Source organism: Coptis chinensis, chromosome 8, assembly GCF_015680905.1.
Source record: "Coptis chinensis isolate HL-2020 chromosome 8, ASM1568090v1, whole genome shotgun sequence".
Classification (NCBI taxonomy): domain Eukaryota; kingdom Viridiplantae; phylum Streptophyta; class Magnoliopsida; order Ranunculales; family Ranunculaceae; genus Coptis; species Coptis chinensis.
The window spans coordinates 90,284,620-90,303,575 of NC_141463.1; the positions used below are offsets into that span (position 1 = coordinate 90,284,620).

The window sequence follows — 18,956 nt, forward strand, 5'->3', positions numbered from 1 at the left end:
ATACAAGTATGGAGTATCCTATGCATTTTCACTAAATTAAGTCTTTCTTGATGAGCTGAAAATATATTACATATAATTTATGAAATATATTACAACTAACTTCTGAAAAATCATCGTTGTTTTGATATGTAGTCTGTCCATCAATATATTATGGATCTATTCTCTCAAGAGTCACAATTCTACCAAACCGGTTAGGAAAATAAGTATAGTTCTCACTGTCCTTGAATGAGATCCATATTTAACGTTCCTCACAAAGTGGTAAGTCTCCAATCTACTCAGCTTTTTACAATGGAAAACCGGTATTGACTTTGCCTAAATTGCACTATACCTAGGAAAAGCTAAATTGATTATCCTTTCAAGATTTATCAAGTGCCTATCTCAACTGATAACCGCTGGTGACTACGCTTGATTATCCTTTCAAGATTTATCAGGTGCCTATCATAAAATAAAAGCAACTTTGGTTTGGTGACTACACTTGAGTATATTAGGGATGTCAATTTTTTATTAAATCTACACAACAATGGGTTTGAGTAGCATGTTTAGCATAAATCAAATCACGTACTTTTAGTGTATTTTATTAATAATTTTTATTTGTAGAGGAGGCTTTTTGTTGGATTTTTTAGTACTTTTTTAGAAGTATAATCTACGCATGCAATTCGATTAAAATCCTATTAAAAATAGAATTGCGTATATAAAATAAAATTATTAAGCCTGTAGTACGTGTAACTTGCTGTTACCAGTTTTAATTTGGTCTATCTTGCACGTTATGTTTATATATATATATCTCGAACTAGATCTTTAGCTCAATGGAAGACACGTACTTGAGTTGTTTCCAATTTTAACTTGGTCTATCCTGCATGTTATGCTTATATGTATCTCGAACTAGATCTTTATCTCAATGGATGAGCACTTGAGTGTGTAAGTACATCTCAAGAGATGGTGGTTCAAATCCACCAAGGTCCCATCTTTTAATGCTACTTATTGCTTTCTTCTCACAAGCTATTGCATGAGTTTCTTTTAAACCCTATACTATGAGTTGTAAGTTATGGTTTAAGCCTCATAATTGCTTACAAAATGGATAAAAAAAATGCAATTATTTATATTTTAGTATGTATAAGATATATAGGTGGAAGGTTAGTTCAAGCTAGCCATAGTGAGCACTGGTGTATTTTTCATTTTAATCATGTCACTTGAAAATCCGTGGTGAGCATTAGATTAACGAATAATACCTACTTGATCCAAATATTAGAAGTTAAGTAGATTATTATAAACCATTGGAACAAATAGCTTTTGAACAGTATGAAAAAAGGTTAATGTATATTGGTCGACTGGGCTAGAGAATTTTAATGTCTTCAACATTAGTTGAGAACATCAATAATATCCCACCTCTTCCAATTGTACATAACATCAACTGATCGGCTTGATCAACAATTCCAATATCATACCAATTATTTAATGTTGAACGAATCCTCTCGAAAATGTTTAAATTATATGCCAATAGATATTATGCACTTGGGATTGGCATTCTTCCCCGTGTGAAGAGGGCCATGATTGTAACTCTTTAGCTTCGTTGCTACCTCTGAAAGTTAGGTATGTCGAACTTAATCTCATGAGTCAATCGATACTTTATTACGAAAATTATTATGCTAAAAGCAATGCATTGACATTAGCCATGGAAATTGTCACTACTAAAACATGAGGAGAATGTGATGGAGATATTAAAGCGATATGGGAGAAATAATATGCTTGAATGAGCTAGAGATGAAAGCTTATCACATTTGGCATGAGGATAACTTTTTTTATGATGCAACATCGACATGGATATATAGTTTAGTCTACGAGAGAAAACATTTTCAGTAGTTGCTGACCAGTTTTTGTTTTTACCGTAGTTTCATTTGGGAAAAAAAAATGTTTAATTTTGTTTAGGTAATCCTATATGTTTTGATTGTGTTTTAATTGTTGTTTGTAATTGAAAGGTATGACCTCAAAGAATAATTAACGGGAAATCAAAAACTCTAGATTGAACTAACCTTAAAGAATAATTAACAAGAAATCAAAAAATGAACTAACCTTAAAAAACAATTAATGTCAATCGAAAACTGGACCCAAATACATTGAACTAATCTCAAAGAATAATTAACGAGACATCAAAAATTGGATGCAAATACATCAAACTAACACCAAAAAATAATTAATGGGTAATCAAGAACTATAACCTCAAAGGATAATTAACGGATATGAGAAACTAGATGCAAAAATCGAATGCAAATGAATAATTAATGAAAAATAAAACTAACTCAAAAAAATAATTAATGGAAAATAAAAAACTGGAAATAAATGCCTTTAAAAATAATTAAAAAGAAATCATAAACTAGATGCAAATATATATATATATATATATATAATATATATATATATATATAAAAAAACTGGATACAAATGCATTGAACTAACCTCAAACCTCAAAGAATATAATTAGTGTGAAATTGAAAAATTAGATGTAAATGCATTGAACTACCCTCAAATAATAATTAACGGGAAATCGAAAATTATATTGTATGCAAATGCATTGAACTAATCCTTAAATAATAATTAACGGGAAATCAGAAACTAGATGCAAATCCATTGAACTAACCTCAAACTATAATTAAAGAAAAATCGGAAACTAGATACAAATGCATTGATCTAATCTCATATAATAATTAATGGAAAATTAGAAACTGGATGCAACTGTTTGGAACTAGCCTCAAAGAAGAATTAAGGGAAAATAAAAAATTGTGTGCAAATGCATCGAACTAACCTCAAAGAATACTTTACAATAAATCAAAAATTTGAGGCAAATGATTGAACTAACTTCAAAAAATTATTAATGGGAAATTGAAAACTGGATGCAAAGGCATTGAACTAATCTCAAAGAATAATTAATGGGAAATTAGAAACTGAATACAACTACACGGAACTAACCTCAAAGAATAATTAATGAGAAATTGGAAACTATATGCAACTGCACAAAACTAACTTCAAGATGCAAATGCATTGACTTAATCTCAAAAAATAGTTAACAAAAAATCGGAAATTGGATGCAAATGCATTGAACTAAATTCAAAACATAGTTGTATTCTATGTAGTGGGAATGTCTCGACAAGTATAATTTTGCATTTAAAATGGTGCGCGTTTATCACATCTCTTTTCGTATGAACGAGAATGTCTTGCTATTCAAGTATCTTCAATATGATTTTTGCCTCATTGCGCATTCTCACAAAACTTCAATCAAACTTTTATTATTAGACAACAACAAAAAGTCAGAAAATTTTATTAGGTTATTTCATTTTATAGAGAGTAGGTTTTCAGCATTGCAAATAACTTAATATAAACGGCATCCGTTCGTAGGACAGGTTCAAAAATTAATTATATATATATATACCCATCGTTGATTACCCAAAAGAAAAAAAGATGATCATCTATACCTATTCATCTAGCAAAGCTATTAGGAATAGATAACTATTTTTCTTTTCCAACCATAACCACACGACACATGTCTCACATCACATTACGATAATTTCCAACAATCGGGATTTAAAGAGAGTACTCTCACACATAATATAAAATATTGGGATATGGATATTTATTGATACTTTTGATATATATCATGGATATATCCTCTTTTTAGGGATATTTTACATTGTTTCATATGTAAATATTGTGGATATATCTAAAATATCGATAAATATTGTGGATATCATAGATATTTTTTGATATATTATGATATATCATTTATATTTATTTGAAATATAATAGTAAATATTAAATAAAATTGTTATCTAAACAAAATATCATCAAATATTTCCAAATATCGGTGATATATCATAAATATCATCGATATTTATAGTTTTATATATCTCTAAACATATTGCGATATTTATATATCCCTTGCTGAAATCTTGATAGATAATATATTGCTTTTATCGCGATATTTTGTATTATGCTCTCATAAAACCTAAAAATGTGAGAGTCCAATTTTCAGTTCTCATTATAAGATCTAATCTAGACATGCTCGTCATATATTTCAATGCAAAGGTATTGGCCAATGATACACCCTCACATAGTCACATTCCATCAATAAATAAGAACCTATAAAAAGGTCAAGCTATAACATTCAGTATGCCTAGTGTAGATTGGTATTATTGATAGTGTGCGTCAGGGAGAGAGAGAAAAAACTAGTGAATCTGGGCCACTCATACACACAAGTTAAGTGTGTATTGCATGACAATGTACTGGATCTATGCCCTCTTAGCCCTGTGCACACTAGATGCCCTCTTATTTTTCCATTGAGCAACACAAAATTACCAAATTTCAATTTTCCACGCTCATTTGTAACCAACAAATGGGCCTGAGCCCCCTGGTTCCACTATGGTTGTGTAGCTCTTAGCTCTTAAGTTAGGATGAGAAAATGGGATGGTTTTGGTTGTTGTTAATGGCTGCTCTTCATGAGGATGAAGATGCCTACGTATATATCTAATATGTGTATTGGAAGTGGTAATGGAGTTTGAGTTAATAACTCATGTTGGGATCAATAACCATACTGGAATCAAGTCACACATAGTTTTTCGGGGTGACTTTTATAGGCATTGAAAGTGTGCATCGGATGCGACACGTGTACTGATGAGTACATATGTGTAGTCGAGATCGATGAGTGACATGCTTCCACAAGAGGAATGTGGGTATTAGTCGTAGGTACTTGTTCAGACTTGTCTAAGCTGGCATAGGGTATAATGATGGTGAGTATTCCATAATGATGGTGAATGACTGTAACTATTCATGTATTACGACGGGAAGAAGGCTTAAAGATAATGGTAATAATGATGACAGTGGCATGTGATGATGTCACGAGGTGGAGCCGAGTGACAAGTCGCTAGTGTTGATGTGTATGCGAGTCTTTGAGTATGGTGAATGCCTAGAGTTGCCTTCAAGTGTAACGGGTATCCGTATGTTTGAGGTCAAGCTATGTTGAAGGAGTCATTGTATGTGGGCCTTGTGCACATTTGCACATCTGCACATCACGTGTCTAGTGGGATGTCCCTTACAGTAAGTATTAAATATATTCGAGCAATCGAAGGTTTGGTAGATATTGGCATTTGGTTATTTAGTTTGACATATGCAATATGTGTTTATGTTGAAATTTCATATTAAAAAAAGAAGCTTGCAGGTTGATAGTAATTAAAAAGCTTTTAACAAATGATAGAGATTGCCAACTGTGTATATCCATATAGGTTAAAGTTCAACAACTAGTCTTCTACAAATTGTCTTTTAGAAGATTTTTTTTGTTATATATATATATATTAAGTAAAAATTTTATTGATAAAGATAACGAGTTTTACAAATAATTAAGACAATTTTGCAAGGCCGCAAGTCCTTTTCGAATGTCAAATCATATTCTCCTAAATACAAACTCGTTGGAACCAATTTCATTATTCATTGCGGTTCATAACTTTCTGCAATATCTTAGGAGCTCAACAATTTGTTTGCCAAAAACCAAAAGTGTCAAAACCGAAAGGAATGAAACAATGATGGTTAGCTCTACAAGCCTCCCTGTGTTACCGATTTTTCCTATCACGCTTCTATTAGCTGCTTCTCCCACCTCAAAGAATCCATTCTCAAGCCCTACCAACGGAGAAGCTCTAGTTACATCAACACACATGCCTCCCTCGGACCAACTATAGACCAATACATCGCGTATGTCGAAATGTCAATCTTCCCTCATTTGGATCGGTGAGAAAAATTCATATGAGCTTCTTCACTTGTACTTGTACCTCCAAAATGCATAACATAAAATATCTACGATATGATCGTATCGATTATTTGAAACCCGAGAAATACCTACAATGTCTTTGATGTAGTCCCAACAAAGATCTAGTCTACTCTTTTGCAAAGCGGGGTATACCACCATCGAAGTCACTGAAAAGATGGGCATCTTACATCCATTGGTTTATATATATATATATATATATAGTAAAGAAGATAGAATATAGCATCTCTTATTTGAAAAAAATTTGTTCTTTGTTTGTAACTATCAGGGGAAGTTTCAAGGAAATTTCATATATATATATATATATATTGACATACAAGTCTTTATATATATATGGGCAATAAGAAATTTCCTTGAAACTTTCCCCTGATAGTTACAAACAAAGAACAAATTTTTTTTCAAATAAGAGATGTTATATTCTATCTTCTCCACTATATAATTTCCTTTTTTGTGTGTACGTAGGGTTCAATAATGCTGTTCAAAGCAAGAGAACCCATAAACTTTCAACTGGTCCCATGTGGGTACACTACAATTATACTAGCAAATATACATGTGTTTTGCACGTGGTGGTAATCATTTGTGTTTATGATTTTGGCCCAAGGCCCACCATGTTTTCATCCAAAAACAAAACAACCAATACTTTACGTGTACCATGTTTTAGTGGTAGGGTCTCTCTGTCTCTCTACAACAAAACATAAAAAATATGGACTTTTGTATTGACTTTTGTTATGATTTTTTTGTGGCTCAAATGGCTTGTACTTGGCTAACATAAGACATGTCAATAAAAGCAACACTTGTTAGAATCGATGGACAGCTCCATCGGCTCACTCACCCACGCCCCTTATAAGTAGTAGAGATTTTTAGGCATTAACACAATGTTCTATGTCACTGATGTTATGATCCACCTACTCGCAACTAATTGTGTGAGTCTCACAGTATGGTAATGACATGCCTTTTAGAGACATTATATTTAGGTCAACTATGTGTTTAATATGTGTAACTTAATACATAGAGACATTATATTTAGGTCAACTGTATTTAATATGTGTAAATTAATACATTTTTTGTGTTTTTACAGAGTTACGGCGGTTGACAACAAAAATCATGCAAAACCGGCAGTTTTAAAGCAATTATGCATGACGAATACGAGCATGTCCATGAAGCCCATTCTAAGCAAAGAAAGACGATAGGAATATAAGATCCATATATTTCAAATCTCTTTATAACTAGATAATAGATGTCATTGGTAAAAAGAATTAAGCTACTTGTATAAACTGTACTATTTCTAAAGGGACTCGTTATCTTAGAATGAAGAGTACCTCTTAACACGCTATACTCTATAGAACTAGAAGCATGAGTCTCTTATAACCATCGAGGTGTATCCCTCATGGATATATTATGTGCCACACCTTGAAAGCTGAAGCACACTTGGGTGCGCCCTCGCTTTTTAGATAAAGATTCCAAATACCAACTATAGTATATTACTGCGGCCATGTGAGAGTCAAATGTTGTTGTCCCCCCCAAAAAGGGATGGCATTGGTAGAGCAACAACAGAAAAATAAAATCGTACGTGCTACCTACGTACATACATACATAAAGTTTTATGTTGTATGTGAAGCTAAAATGAATAATGACCTAATCAATTTTCAGTTGTACTAATAGTAGACACTTGTTAAAGCTATTCAATTTAAATGGAAACTCCGGTAAACGACAAACTTTGGATAGTCTTCCATTAATATAATTAATCTATAACATACTTTTTTGAGAATATGTTGGTAAATATTCTTCATTTTAGCTTCAACATACAACAAAAAACTTTTCCTATTCAACATATTCTTAAAGTTAAATACATGTATTAGAAAAAAAAAATTAATCTTTGATATCATAACTTAAATATCACAAAAAGTGAGAGAAATAACATTACATAAAACGTTAAAATAATGATTGTTTTATCTCGAAAATTAAGTTGTGAATCAAGTTGATACTTTTTGTCCCATAAACATGAATATTTAGATTTATGAGTCTAGGGGTAGGGGTATTGATCATATTCAACATATTCTTAAAGTTAAATACATGTATTAAAAAAAAAAAAATTAATCTTTGATATCATAACGTAAGTATCACAAACAGTGAGAGAAATAACATCACATAAAACATCGAAATAATGATTGTTTTAGCTCGAAAATTAAGTTGTGAATCAAGTTGATACTTTTTGTCCCATAAACATGAATATTTAGATTTATGAGTCTAGTTTAACTAGGCTTTTGAATCATCAAAAAATATTGAGTAACGAAAAATCTACAATGATTTAAGTACGTGCATGTCAAAATTGTCAAGACAAATCTGGTATGTTGGTCTGACTTCATGCATATTTTCGGACCTGTTTGGCTTTATTTTAATTTTCTGTAAAACAAAAAAGTTATAGACCTACAAATCCTCTTTAAAACAAGGTATAATACATAAAAAGCAGATATGTATTGAATTTACTATAATATTTCTATGACCGACTATCGAAACTGAAAAATTGATGCATATATATAATCCAAAAATAATACTTCTTTTGCCTCATAGTAGTTGTGGGATAAAGACGATTTTAGTGATTAATAATACATTTTCATCATTTTTTTTAATCATCTCTATAGTATGACATAAATATAACACTAAAATAATGATTATTTTAACAAATCATAAAACATCACATAAAACATTAATAATTGCTTTAACTCCAAAATTAATTTGGAGATCAAGCATATACTTTTGTCTTATCAACATGTGAAAATTAATTTAAGGTCGGTTTTCATACATTTTGATCTTAAATTAGAGATGTAAAATAAACTTGTAGGGCGTAGCTAATAACGTGTTGCAACTCAATAATGATGCAAATGAATGAAGTTCAATATAAAAGAATAAGTTCAATAGTTTGTTGAAGATATAAAACTGAAACCCATGTTACATTTGGTGCTTGTTGAGATATGAAGATAAGGACATCATGATAGTTTGTTGCTTACCTGCTGCAGCTGGTTTCATGCTACTAGTGTTGAACACACAGAGTTCTCTGCTGCAGAAGTGGCACTAAAATTGGCCAATAGGTTGGGGTTGTCAGAAGTCCAAATTCAATGTGATAATCAATCCCTAGTTGCTGCTATCACAAAAGGCTCATCTCCCACAGATTGGAACTGCCACCCAATTTTGCTTTATAGTTTTCTTTCTATCTAATGGGGAGGCCCATATTTTGGCAAAATGGGTATCTGCGAATGTCAGACATATGTCTTCTCCACTAGTCTTTCAGAACACAGATGTATTTCATATTTAGTATATATAATATATGTGATATTATCGGAAAAAAGAAAAAAGATATATCTCATGGTGGGCAGGCACATTAGCCGACCCATAGATTATAACAGATTTAACAATAATCAAACTTATTTGACCTGACCAATCAGGTACATAAAAGTCAACGTCAAGGTCGTGTTCCAAAGGGTACAAAGTATCAACTTCGAAATTGGGAACGCAATCTTTTGATATATAAAAAGGAATCAAAATCAGAATCCAGTTTTGTTCCTTGTCGTCTTTCTTTTTTTCATTTTATTTGCTCAAACCTGTCGTCTTTCAAACCTCAAACATTAACCGGGGCTTCTTATTTTTACCCGCCGAACTTGAAAGTTAAATAATAAAATAATCCACTAAAACAAATATCAATAATTCCACCCAAAACCCACATTCTTTGAGTTTTGAAAAGTTTTGAAGATGGAGAAATATTTGAAGAAAAACTTTGAAGTAGAATCCAAAAACCCATCAGAAGAAGCAATAAGAAGATGGAGATCCGCTGTTTCCGTTGTGAAAAACCCTCGTCGTAGGTTTCGTATGGTTGCAGATCTAGCTAAACGTTCCGCAGCTGAAAAGAAACGTCACAAAATCCAGGTCATTCCTTTCACAATGTTGTAACTTGTAGTTATCTTTGAAATCTTTAATCAGTGAATTTACAATTATCATTATTGAAATCTTTAATCAGTGAATTTACAATTATCATTGTAGTTATTTCTGTGTTAAGTTTTTTAGGTGGTCGGAGAAGGATGACGTGGACAGATTTGTAAAAAGGACGAACCGTATACGGTAGTACGGAACGGATTTTTAGTTGGGGAGTTCCGGAGTTCGGGTGAATTAGTTTGACTTTTTTTACGCGGATTGGTTTTATTAGGATGACGTGGTGGTCCAGGGACTACGAATCTTATCTACCTTAAGTGGTGATGTTCTCTTTTATTTGAGTTTATCTTCAAGGACTTTATGGCATTTGGTTATTTAGTTTCACATATGCAATATGTGTTTCTGTTGAAATTTCATATTAAAAAAAGAAGCTTGGTTGTTGGTAATTAAAAAGCTTTTAACAAATGATAGAGAGTGCTAACTGTCTATATCCATATAGCCATATAGGTTAAAGTTCAGCAACTAGTCTTCTGCCCCAATTTTCTTTTAGAAGAAAGTTTTCTTTTGCATTGGTTGGGCATCTTACATCCATTGGTTTATAATTATATATATTTCTGTTTCTATTGACATACAAGTCTTTCCTAAAGCAGGACAATGGGAAACTTCCTTGAAACTTCCTTGAAACTTCCCATGATAGTTACAATCAAAGAACAAATATTTTTCAAAGAAGAGATGCTATATTCTGTCTTTTACACTTTATATTTTGCTACTTTTTAGTGTAGGTAGGGTTCAATAATGCTCTTCAAAGCAGGTCCATGTGGGCACATTACAATTATATTTTTAAGCATTAACAGTGATGTTCTATGTCACTGATGTTACGATCCACCTACTAGCAATTTGTGTGAGTCACAGTATGGTAATAACATGTCTTTTACTGTTATTATGAAGACTGTTAGGGTGACAGTTAAATCAGTTAGTATAGTTCGCTACTGGGAGGCTCATTACAACTGGAGCAAATTTACAAGCTCTCTCCTAGATACAGTAAAAAAGCCAATTTTCTTTTATTAATATATCCCAAGTAAATATATTAATGCCAACAAACATACTTAATATCAGTTTGGAATGACTTAATATCTCTAATCCAAGTATATAAGTTTTGATAACTAAGCAAAGAAAGATGATAGGAATATAAGATTCATATATTTCAAATCTCTTTATAACTAGATAATAGATGTCATTGGCGAAAAGAATTAAGCTACTTGTATAAACCATACTATTTCTGAAGGGACTTGTTATCTTAGAATGAAGAATACCTCTTAACGCTATACTCTATAGAACTAGAAGCATGCGCCTCTTATAACTATTACCTTGAGAACTTGGGTGCGCCTTCGCTTTCTAGGTAAAGAATCCAAATACCAACTACAATATATTATTGCAGCCATGCTCTCACTGAGTCAAATGATTTTTTAATGACTAGAAAGGGATGACATTGGTAGAGTCACAATAGGAAAATAAAATCCTGTTTCCAACATATGGAAAGTTTTCTGTTGTATGTGAAGCTAAAATGAAGAATGATCTAATCTGTTTTCAGTTGTACTAATAGTAGACACTTGTTAAAGCTGTTCAATTTAAATGGAAGCTCCAGTAGAAGCTTTGGATAGTCTTCCATTAATTAATCTATAACATATTTTTTTGAGTAGTTATTTAATCAACGCAGTATGTTTTACTGCAACTTCATGCATTACATTGCCAACATAGGTTATGTACCTGATATTGTTACTCCAACTTCCTGCATTACATTGCCAACATAGGTTATATACCTGATATTGACCACAATTTTATTGTTACGCTTGTATCAAAGACACTGCACTCAAATCTGTGCTCACGAATGGTGCTGTATACTTCGTTCTTTTATCTATTTCCCAGTGAAAGAAAACATACTGATAGTTGTTTCATTTCTTCTTTTGTTCCAGGAAAAAATACGAATTGCTTTTTACGTTAAAAAAGCAGCCATAAATTTTATTGACGGTATTATCCCTCTCCCCTGTAAAACCATTTTGAGATTCCTAATTAATTATGTATTCTTGTTAAGTCTCTGTTTCAATTATTGTTTACAGCTGGTAATCGGTATGAGTACAAACTCTCAGACGAGACAAGGCAAGCTGGCTTCAGCATTGACCCCGATGAGCTTGCATCTATTGTTCGTGGCCATGACACCAACCTCTGGAAGCAACATGGTGGAGTCGATGGAATTGCAAGAAAAATTTCGGTTTCCCTTGATGATGGTGTAAGTGAAAAGGATATATCTCAGAGGCAGAAAATCTATGGGTTGAACCGATACGTTGAGAAACCTTCTAGAGGTTTCTTCATGTTTGTATGGGATGCACTGCAGGATTTAACTCTAATGATCCTTATAGTCTGTGCTGCTGTTTCAATTGGTGTTGGACTTGCCACTGAAGGGTGGCCTAAGGGCCTGTATGATGGGCTTGGGATCTTACTCAGTATTTTCTTGGTAGTGATCGTTACTGCAATAAGTGATTACAAGCAGTCTTTGCAATTCAGGGACTTGGACAAGGAGAAAAAGAAAATAATGGTTCAGGTCACGAGAAATGGGTATAGACAGAAGCTCTCAATCTATGATTTGGTCGTTGGTGATGTTGTTCATCTTTCCATTGGCGACCAAGTTCCAGCTGATGGATTTTTTATATCAGGTTATAGTTTGCTGATTGATGAGTCAAGTTTGTCAGGTGAGAGTGAGCCTGTGCACGTAGACCAGAGAAATCCTTTTCTTCTATCAGGGACCAAAGTGCAAGATGGGTCTGGTAAGATGCTGGTTACATCAGTTGGAATGAGGACTGAGTGGGGAAGGTTGATGGAAACTCTAAGTGAAGGGGGAGAAGATGAGACTCCACTACAAGTGAAGCTTAATGGTGTCGCTACCATTATTGGGAAGATCGGTTTGGGTTTTGCTGTGTTGACCTTTTTGGTTCTGACAGTGAGGTTTCTAGTACAGAAGGCAGTTCACCACAACTTCTCTCAGTGGTCATCTGGAGATGCATTGACACTTGTAAATTACTTTGCAATTTCTGTTACTATAATTGTGGTTGCAGTACCCGAAGGGCTACCACTTGCTGTGACATTAAGTCTTGCTTTTGCAATGAAGAAATTAATGAATGACAGGGCACTTGTTAGGCATCTCTCAGCATGTGAAACCATGGGTTCTGCTAGCTGCATTTGTACAGACAAAACAGGTACATTAACAACAAACCATATGGTTGTTGATAAGATATGGATAAGTGAAGAAAGTAAGGGTATTATAGGTAGTGAAGATGGAAACAATTTAAGATCTACGATTTCGGAGAGAGTTATGAGCGTCTTCTTGCAGTCCATATTTCAGAATACTTCTTCTGAAGTGGTTAGAGGCAAAGATGGTAAGCATTCCATTTTAGGTTCACCTACAGAATCAGCTTTGTTAGAATTTGGCTTGCTTTTGGGAGGTGATTTTGACACCCAACGCCGTGTGTCTAAGATAGTGAAGGTTGAGCCTTTCAATTCAGTGAGGAAAAAAATGTCTGTCCTTGTGTCACTTTCAGCTGGTGGATACCGAGTGTTCTGCAAGGGGGCATCAGAAATTATTTTAGGAATATGTGACAAGATTGTTGATAAAAATGGTCAGGCTATTTCACTCTCAGAAACTCAGATAAAGAATGTCACAAGTATTATAAATGGCTTTGCTAATGAAGCTCTAAGAACTCTCTGCTTGGCTTACAAGGACATGAATGAAACTTCCAGTGAAGAAAGTCTTCCCGCTGAAGGATATACACTTATTGCAGTTGTGGGAATCAAGGATCCAGTACGCCCTGGAGTCAAGGAGGCAGTTCAGACGTGTTTGGCTGCTGGGATTACTGTGAGAATGGTCACTGGAGATAATATTAATACTGCCAAAGCTATAGCTAAAGAGTGTGGTATTTTGACAGATGATGGTATTGCCATAGAAGGACCAGATTTTCGTAACAAGAGTCCCCAGGAGATGAAGGAGTTGTTACCTAAAATTCAGGTCTCAATTTATCTTCACCACAAGTTCTGTAACGCTCATCCACACTTGGCATGGTATTGTTACTAAATTGTTAAGATCATCGCTACAGGTAATGGCTCGATCCTTGCCTCTGGATAAACACACCTTGGTGACTCAATTGAGGAATGTGTTCGGAGAAGTTGTTGCAGTGACTGGTGATGGGACCAATGATGCCCCAGCTCTACATGAATCAGACATTGGACTTGCTATGGGTATAGCAGGGACAGAGGTTTGTCGCACATCCTTTCATAAATTTGTTATAGGAATCAGGAATGATACCCACTAGGGGTACACACAACTTTCTTCGTACATCAGTGCTTCTTTCTGCTTTTTGTTTTTCTATCTTATAAGATGACTCTCTTCTTTTCCTTGCTTCTTCACGGATAATTTCATCTTATTTTTACTACGCTTGTTGTTTTTGTTCTTTTCTTTTTTAATGATATGCTTGGGATATAATAAATTCCTTTGTATATGCTGCCAAAATCTTATGTAAGCAAACAAGTTGCATGAACTGCAAACTGGAAGTTAAGTCCTTCTTGCTATGCAGATCCAATCCAATTGTTATTGATTTCGCATCTATTGTAATTTCCTATAGGTGGCCAAAGAGAATGCAGATGTTATCATATTGGATGATAACTTTTCAACTATTGTGAATGTCGCCAGATGGGGTCGTTCGGTTTATATAAACATTCAAAAGTTTGTGCAGTTCCAACTCACAGTTAATGTTGTTGCTCTTATGCTCAACTTTTTATCAGCATGCCTATCTGGTAAGTAGTAGTTTATGATCATTTTCTGAAGTTGTTTCATGTTACTCATGTTCTTTGCCTTAGGTTTCAGCTAACTGTCCTTATTTTCGTAATTGGTTTTAGGAACTGCTCCTCTTACGGCTGTTCAGTTGTTGTGGGTCAACATGATAATGGACACTCTTGGTGCATTGGCGTTGGCCACAGAACCCCCGAATGACAAACTGATGCAAAGACCACCAGTTGGCAGGGGTGTGAGTTTTATCACCAGGATCATGTGGAGAAATATAATTGGTCAGAGTATATATCAATTGGTTGTCCTTGGAGTGCTCAAATTTGATGGGAAACATCTCCTGAGACTGAGTGGTTCAGATGCTGATTATGTCCTCAATACCGTCATTTTCAACACCTTTGTGTTTTGCCAGGTAAATCTTTGGTAGTGGTATATTTTTCATTTACATTCCACCCATATTGTTTTGAACTTTTGGCTGGCTACTATAGTTGTTTGCATTGTCATTGGTGATATTTGGGCAGTCTCTTAAGAGGCTTAGTTTCATTTATAGCTATGAATATCTTCGAACATTTCACGCTTTATATAGGCCCAGTTTCATTTATAGCTACTATTTGCTTCCAACAATCCATGCCTTAAGGAATTATGAGTTGTTATGAGCTTATGATGTCTTCAATAACTTAATCAGTTAATCAACATTTTCTTTGTTTATATAGTGGGTTAGGAAGTACAAAAATAATTAATTAATAACACAATATTTTGATATCTTTTCTGACTTCAAGCTTTACTTGAAACTTTATGATCACTTCTACACATTGTCAATTTCATCGGAAACTGTAATGATCTCAATTGTGTTTTTGGATTCTTTCTCCTCTGATTTTTCAACTAGTATTTGTCCTTGTGTCCTACTAAGCCACTATATTTACTTTTAGGGGAAGGATATTATTACACACTAAAATGACATTTTAAATGACATGCGCTTTTAAAGGAGGCGCATAGTACGAGTTGAGGGCTGTTGCTTTGTGAATATGATAAGCACATCATGGAGATCACCCTCTCTCTCAAAAAAAAAAATCCCATTTGAATGTATCTAACCACGTAAAAAATCGTGTTCAAGTTTAGGAATTATTTAAAGGTTCATCATTTCTCATTGTTGCAAAATTCTTTTGCCAATGCAAAACATTTCAGAAAGGGCTGACATTTTGTGATGATGATCTTCATAATGAGGAGAGCATCCTCATAAAAATTTGTCCCCTCGCTCTTCCCCAAGTGCAGCTGATATGGTGATATTCCCCCAAATGAGTATAAGTGTGCTCAGAAGCATCATCTTAAAATTTTACAGTCCCTGAGTCAGCTTATCCTTGGTCGTCCTAATTATTGAGTTCGGCTGCATGGATTCGGTATGGTTACAGAAATATCCATAATAGGGTAATCCGTGATTTATCTTTATTATACTTCATATCGAATATGTTTCTTCCATCCCTCCTCCCCCCTTTTCTTTTTTCGGTCCCTTGGTAAATTGATTAAATACTCTGGTATGTTTTTACCTTTTGAGATTCATGGGATGAGTGAGTTGTGTAGAAAACTAGAAACAAACTCTCGTTTTATCATGCGCTGACTCTGTATACTTTTCTCCTTACGGGATTCTTTCAGGTTTTCAATGAAATTAACAGTCGTGATATGGAGAAGATAAATGTATTCCGTGGCATGTTCCAAAGTTGGGTCTTTGTTGGCGTCATGGTTGCTACAGTGGTGTTTCAAATAATAATAGTACAGTTCCTGGGCACTTTTGCTAGTACTGTGCCTTTAAATTGGCAATTATGGTTGTTCTGCGTTCTCGTTGGATTTGCAAGCATGGTTGTTGCTGTTATCGTCAAATTCATCCCTGTCAAAGAAGGCAAACAAACATTCACTAACATGCACCATGATGGTTATGAGCCCCTCCCTACTGGTCCAGAGCTTGCGTAAAACAGAAGGGTGGATATCATAATGGTCTATGCTGGGAATGGTCCATGCGGCTACAATAGAATTTTTAGCCAGTGAACACAAGCCATTGGCTGTGGGATTGATTGCATCGTGGAAAACACTATGATGTCCTTCATCATGTCATTGACTTCAAGTCATTGGTATGTTTTACTAGTTTTGCCGTTATAGTATAGGTATAGGTATAGGTATAGGTACAGGCTTAAGGTGTGAGCTTGTCTGATTATGTCATAGGACAGTATTGAGATCTGGTTGATATGGACTGTGAAGTGATATAACATAGAATCTCTAGAACGTTCCAGGTTTAATCAGACAAGCTTGTTACTCTTATTCCTATATCTGTCTTCATAGTATTTACTATTTAGTATATCCATACGGATGACAGACTATGACATCGTTGCTCAACCTTATTCCCAACTTGAATTCTTTTGCATCGTCTTGGTAGTTATTTTCCATTTTTCTTCTTTTACTTCTGCAGTTGCTCAGTGCAGTTCTGCTAAACTATCTTGATGTACCTAAATTTATTAGCAGTTTACGATTTAGACAATGACAATGGGGATCATTTGGCTTCGGAATAAATCATATTTGTTGCATCTCCCCAGGCTTCAGTAGCTGATGTGTGTTTATCTCCAGTATGTTTAAATCTTCTGCTTAGTATATTATTTCCAAGCAGATATTGAATTTAAGGTGTTACTACTTACTATTAGTTATTGTAGAAGGTTCCACGAAGTGATGGAATCTCAGTCCTTGTAAGTAAATTTGCGAATAATTTGCGTTTTAAACACTGATTTAAATCGAATAAAACGGCAATGGCTCGGATATGAAAACGGGTAAAGTTCGGATTCGGGAATGATTTGGCCCAAAAAATGCGGATTTTTTAAAAAATAAATAAATAATTTCTTTTTAATAAAATTTACTATTTATAAGGAGGAAATGTGTGGTTCAAAAGAAATTTTGACTTTTTTCATGGTTAAGATGTTTTATTTTAGGAAAAACACTTAAGAGCATATTTAGGAGTGATATCAACCTAGCATCAAACACCAAACGGTTTTTTCAATTTCTGGAGAGTCAAATGTTAATGAAAACACTAAAAAAACACCAAACCAAATACCAAATTGGCCAATATTTGGTTCTAGTTTTGGTAGTTTTGGGACTGTATCAAATCATTCACGCGGTTAAAACCGCGCAGTTTTGCCAACACCGTGTGGGTTTGGGTTAGATTGTGGGCTTAAATTACGCGGTTTTGCCAAAACCGCGCGAGAGATTGGAAAAGAAAAAAAAATAAAAAAGTTGATTGCCAGTTTTTGAAAAACCTTGTGGGCTTGGGCTTTTAAGATGGGCTTTACTGGCACAGGAAAACCACGTGGGCTATATGGCGCGATTTATCTAAAACTGCGGTCACGTGGAAAATTTGATGTTGATCCTAAAGATGGTTGGTGTTTTTTTGGTTTGGTGTTTGGTTTGGTTCAAAATATTGGTATTTTTTTTAGTTGTTTTCCTAAATATGCTCTTAAGTGATTTTATATCGTTTTGACTGATATTTGTGAGATAAAAGTGGTTTATCCATACGAATCTTTTACCCGAAATTTTATCAGAGAATACGAACTTGTGTATAGACGAATCTTTCTCGTAAATGTTTGACTGAATTTTATTGATTCACGTCCTGAATAAGTCCCGTTCCCGAACTTACTTACTAACTAGGATCTCAACATTGTAAATAACAAAGATTTGCAGATCCTTACTATGCAATATTTATGATTTTCGCAAAGCAAGCCCAAGTTATAAAGTTTTGAGAACTGTAGCGATGGGTTCTTCCGATACAAGTGTCATGTATCTTGGTACCATTCCTGTGATGCCTTGTTTGAAATGGATATCTTGGATTAGAGCCTCTGGTCGAGCAGTAATGTCTTGGGCCAACTTCGACAACAATTAATACAACCTGATACTTATACCGTCGCTCTGACAGTTTGAGATGCTTCTTTTAGAAGAATGGTTCTGGTATGAGGATATGACCATATATGTTATCTGTGACAGAATATAAAAATAAGTGGGAAGACAAATTGTTTGTCACTGGAACAAGTTACAAAAATTCTCTATCTTTTACCTATAAAGAAAACTCCCCGAGCAATAATGTTATTTCCATCAACAGGATTTTTTGCTTTTCAATTTTGCCCTCGCTTATAATTTCTATTTATAATGTTATAATTTGATTTTATTTGTAATTTATTATATTTGATAAGAGTTTATGTATAAATATAATATTCAATTCTATCTAGATTGGTCAACAATTGCGGCTGGGCTGGAATTCAGAAAACTCCCAAGCAACAATGTTATTTCCATTAATAGGATTTTTTGCTTTCCAATTTTGCCCTCGCTCATAATTTCTATTTATAATGTTATAATCTGATTTTATTT

The 18,956-nt window shown here is 34.1% G+C and overlaps 1 protein-coding gene across 4 annotated transcripts; it reads left to right on the forward strand.

Moving 5' to 3' along the window:
* The first annotated feature begins 9,323 nt into the window (after positions 1-9,323).
* On the forward strand, positions 9,324-17,136 carry ACA11 (autoinhibited Ca2+-ATPase 11). 4 transcript variants are annotated; one of them, XM_086581294.1, is made up of 7 exons: positions 9,324-9,727; positions 11,704-11,758; positions 11,848-13,787; positions 13,876-14,034; positions 14,401-14,572; positions 14,675-14,973; positions 16,212-17,136. In XM_086581294.1, exons 1-7 carry the CDS (start codon positions 9,554-9,556, stop codon positions 16,524-16,526), a joined length of 3,114 nt encoding a protein of 1,037 aa, XP_086437420.1. In that variant the 5' UTR covers positions 9,324-9,553; the 3' UTR covers positions 16,527-17,136. The 4 variants fall into 4 exon arrangements, with proteins under 4 accessions (XP_086437420.1, XP_086437423.1, XP_086437421.1 ...); XM_086581297.1 differs by lacking the exon at positions 9,324-9,727 and adding an exon at positions 9,951-10,050; XM_086581295.1 differs by lacking the exon at positions 9,324-9,727 and adding an exon at positions 10,572-10,631.
* Positions 17,137-18,956: the final 1,820 nt, after the last annotated feature.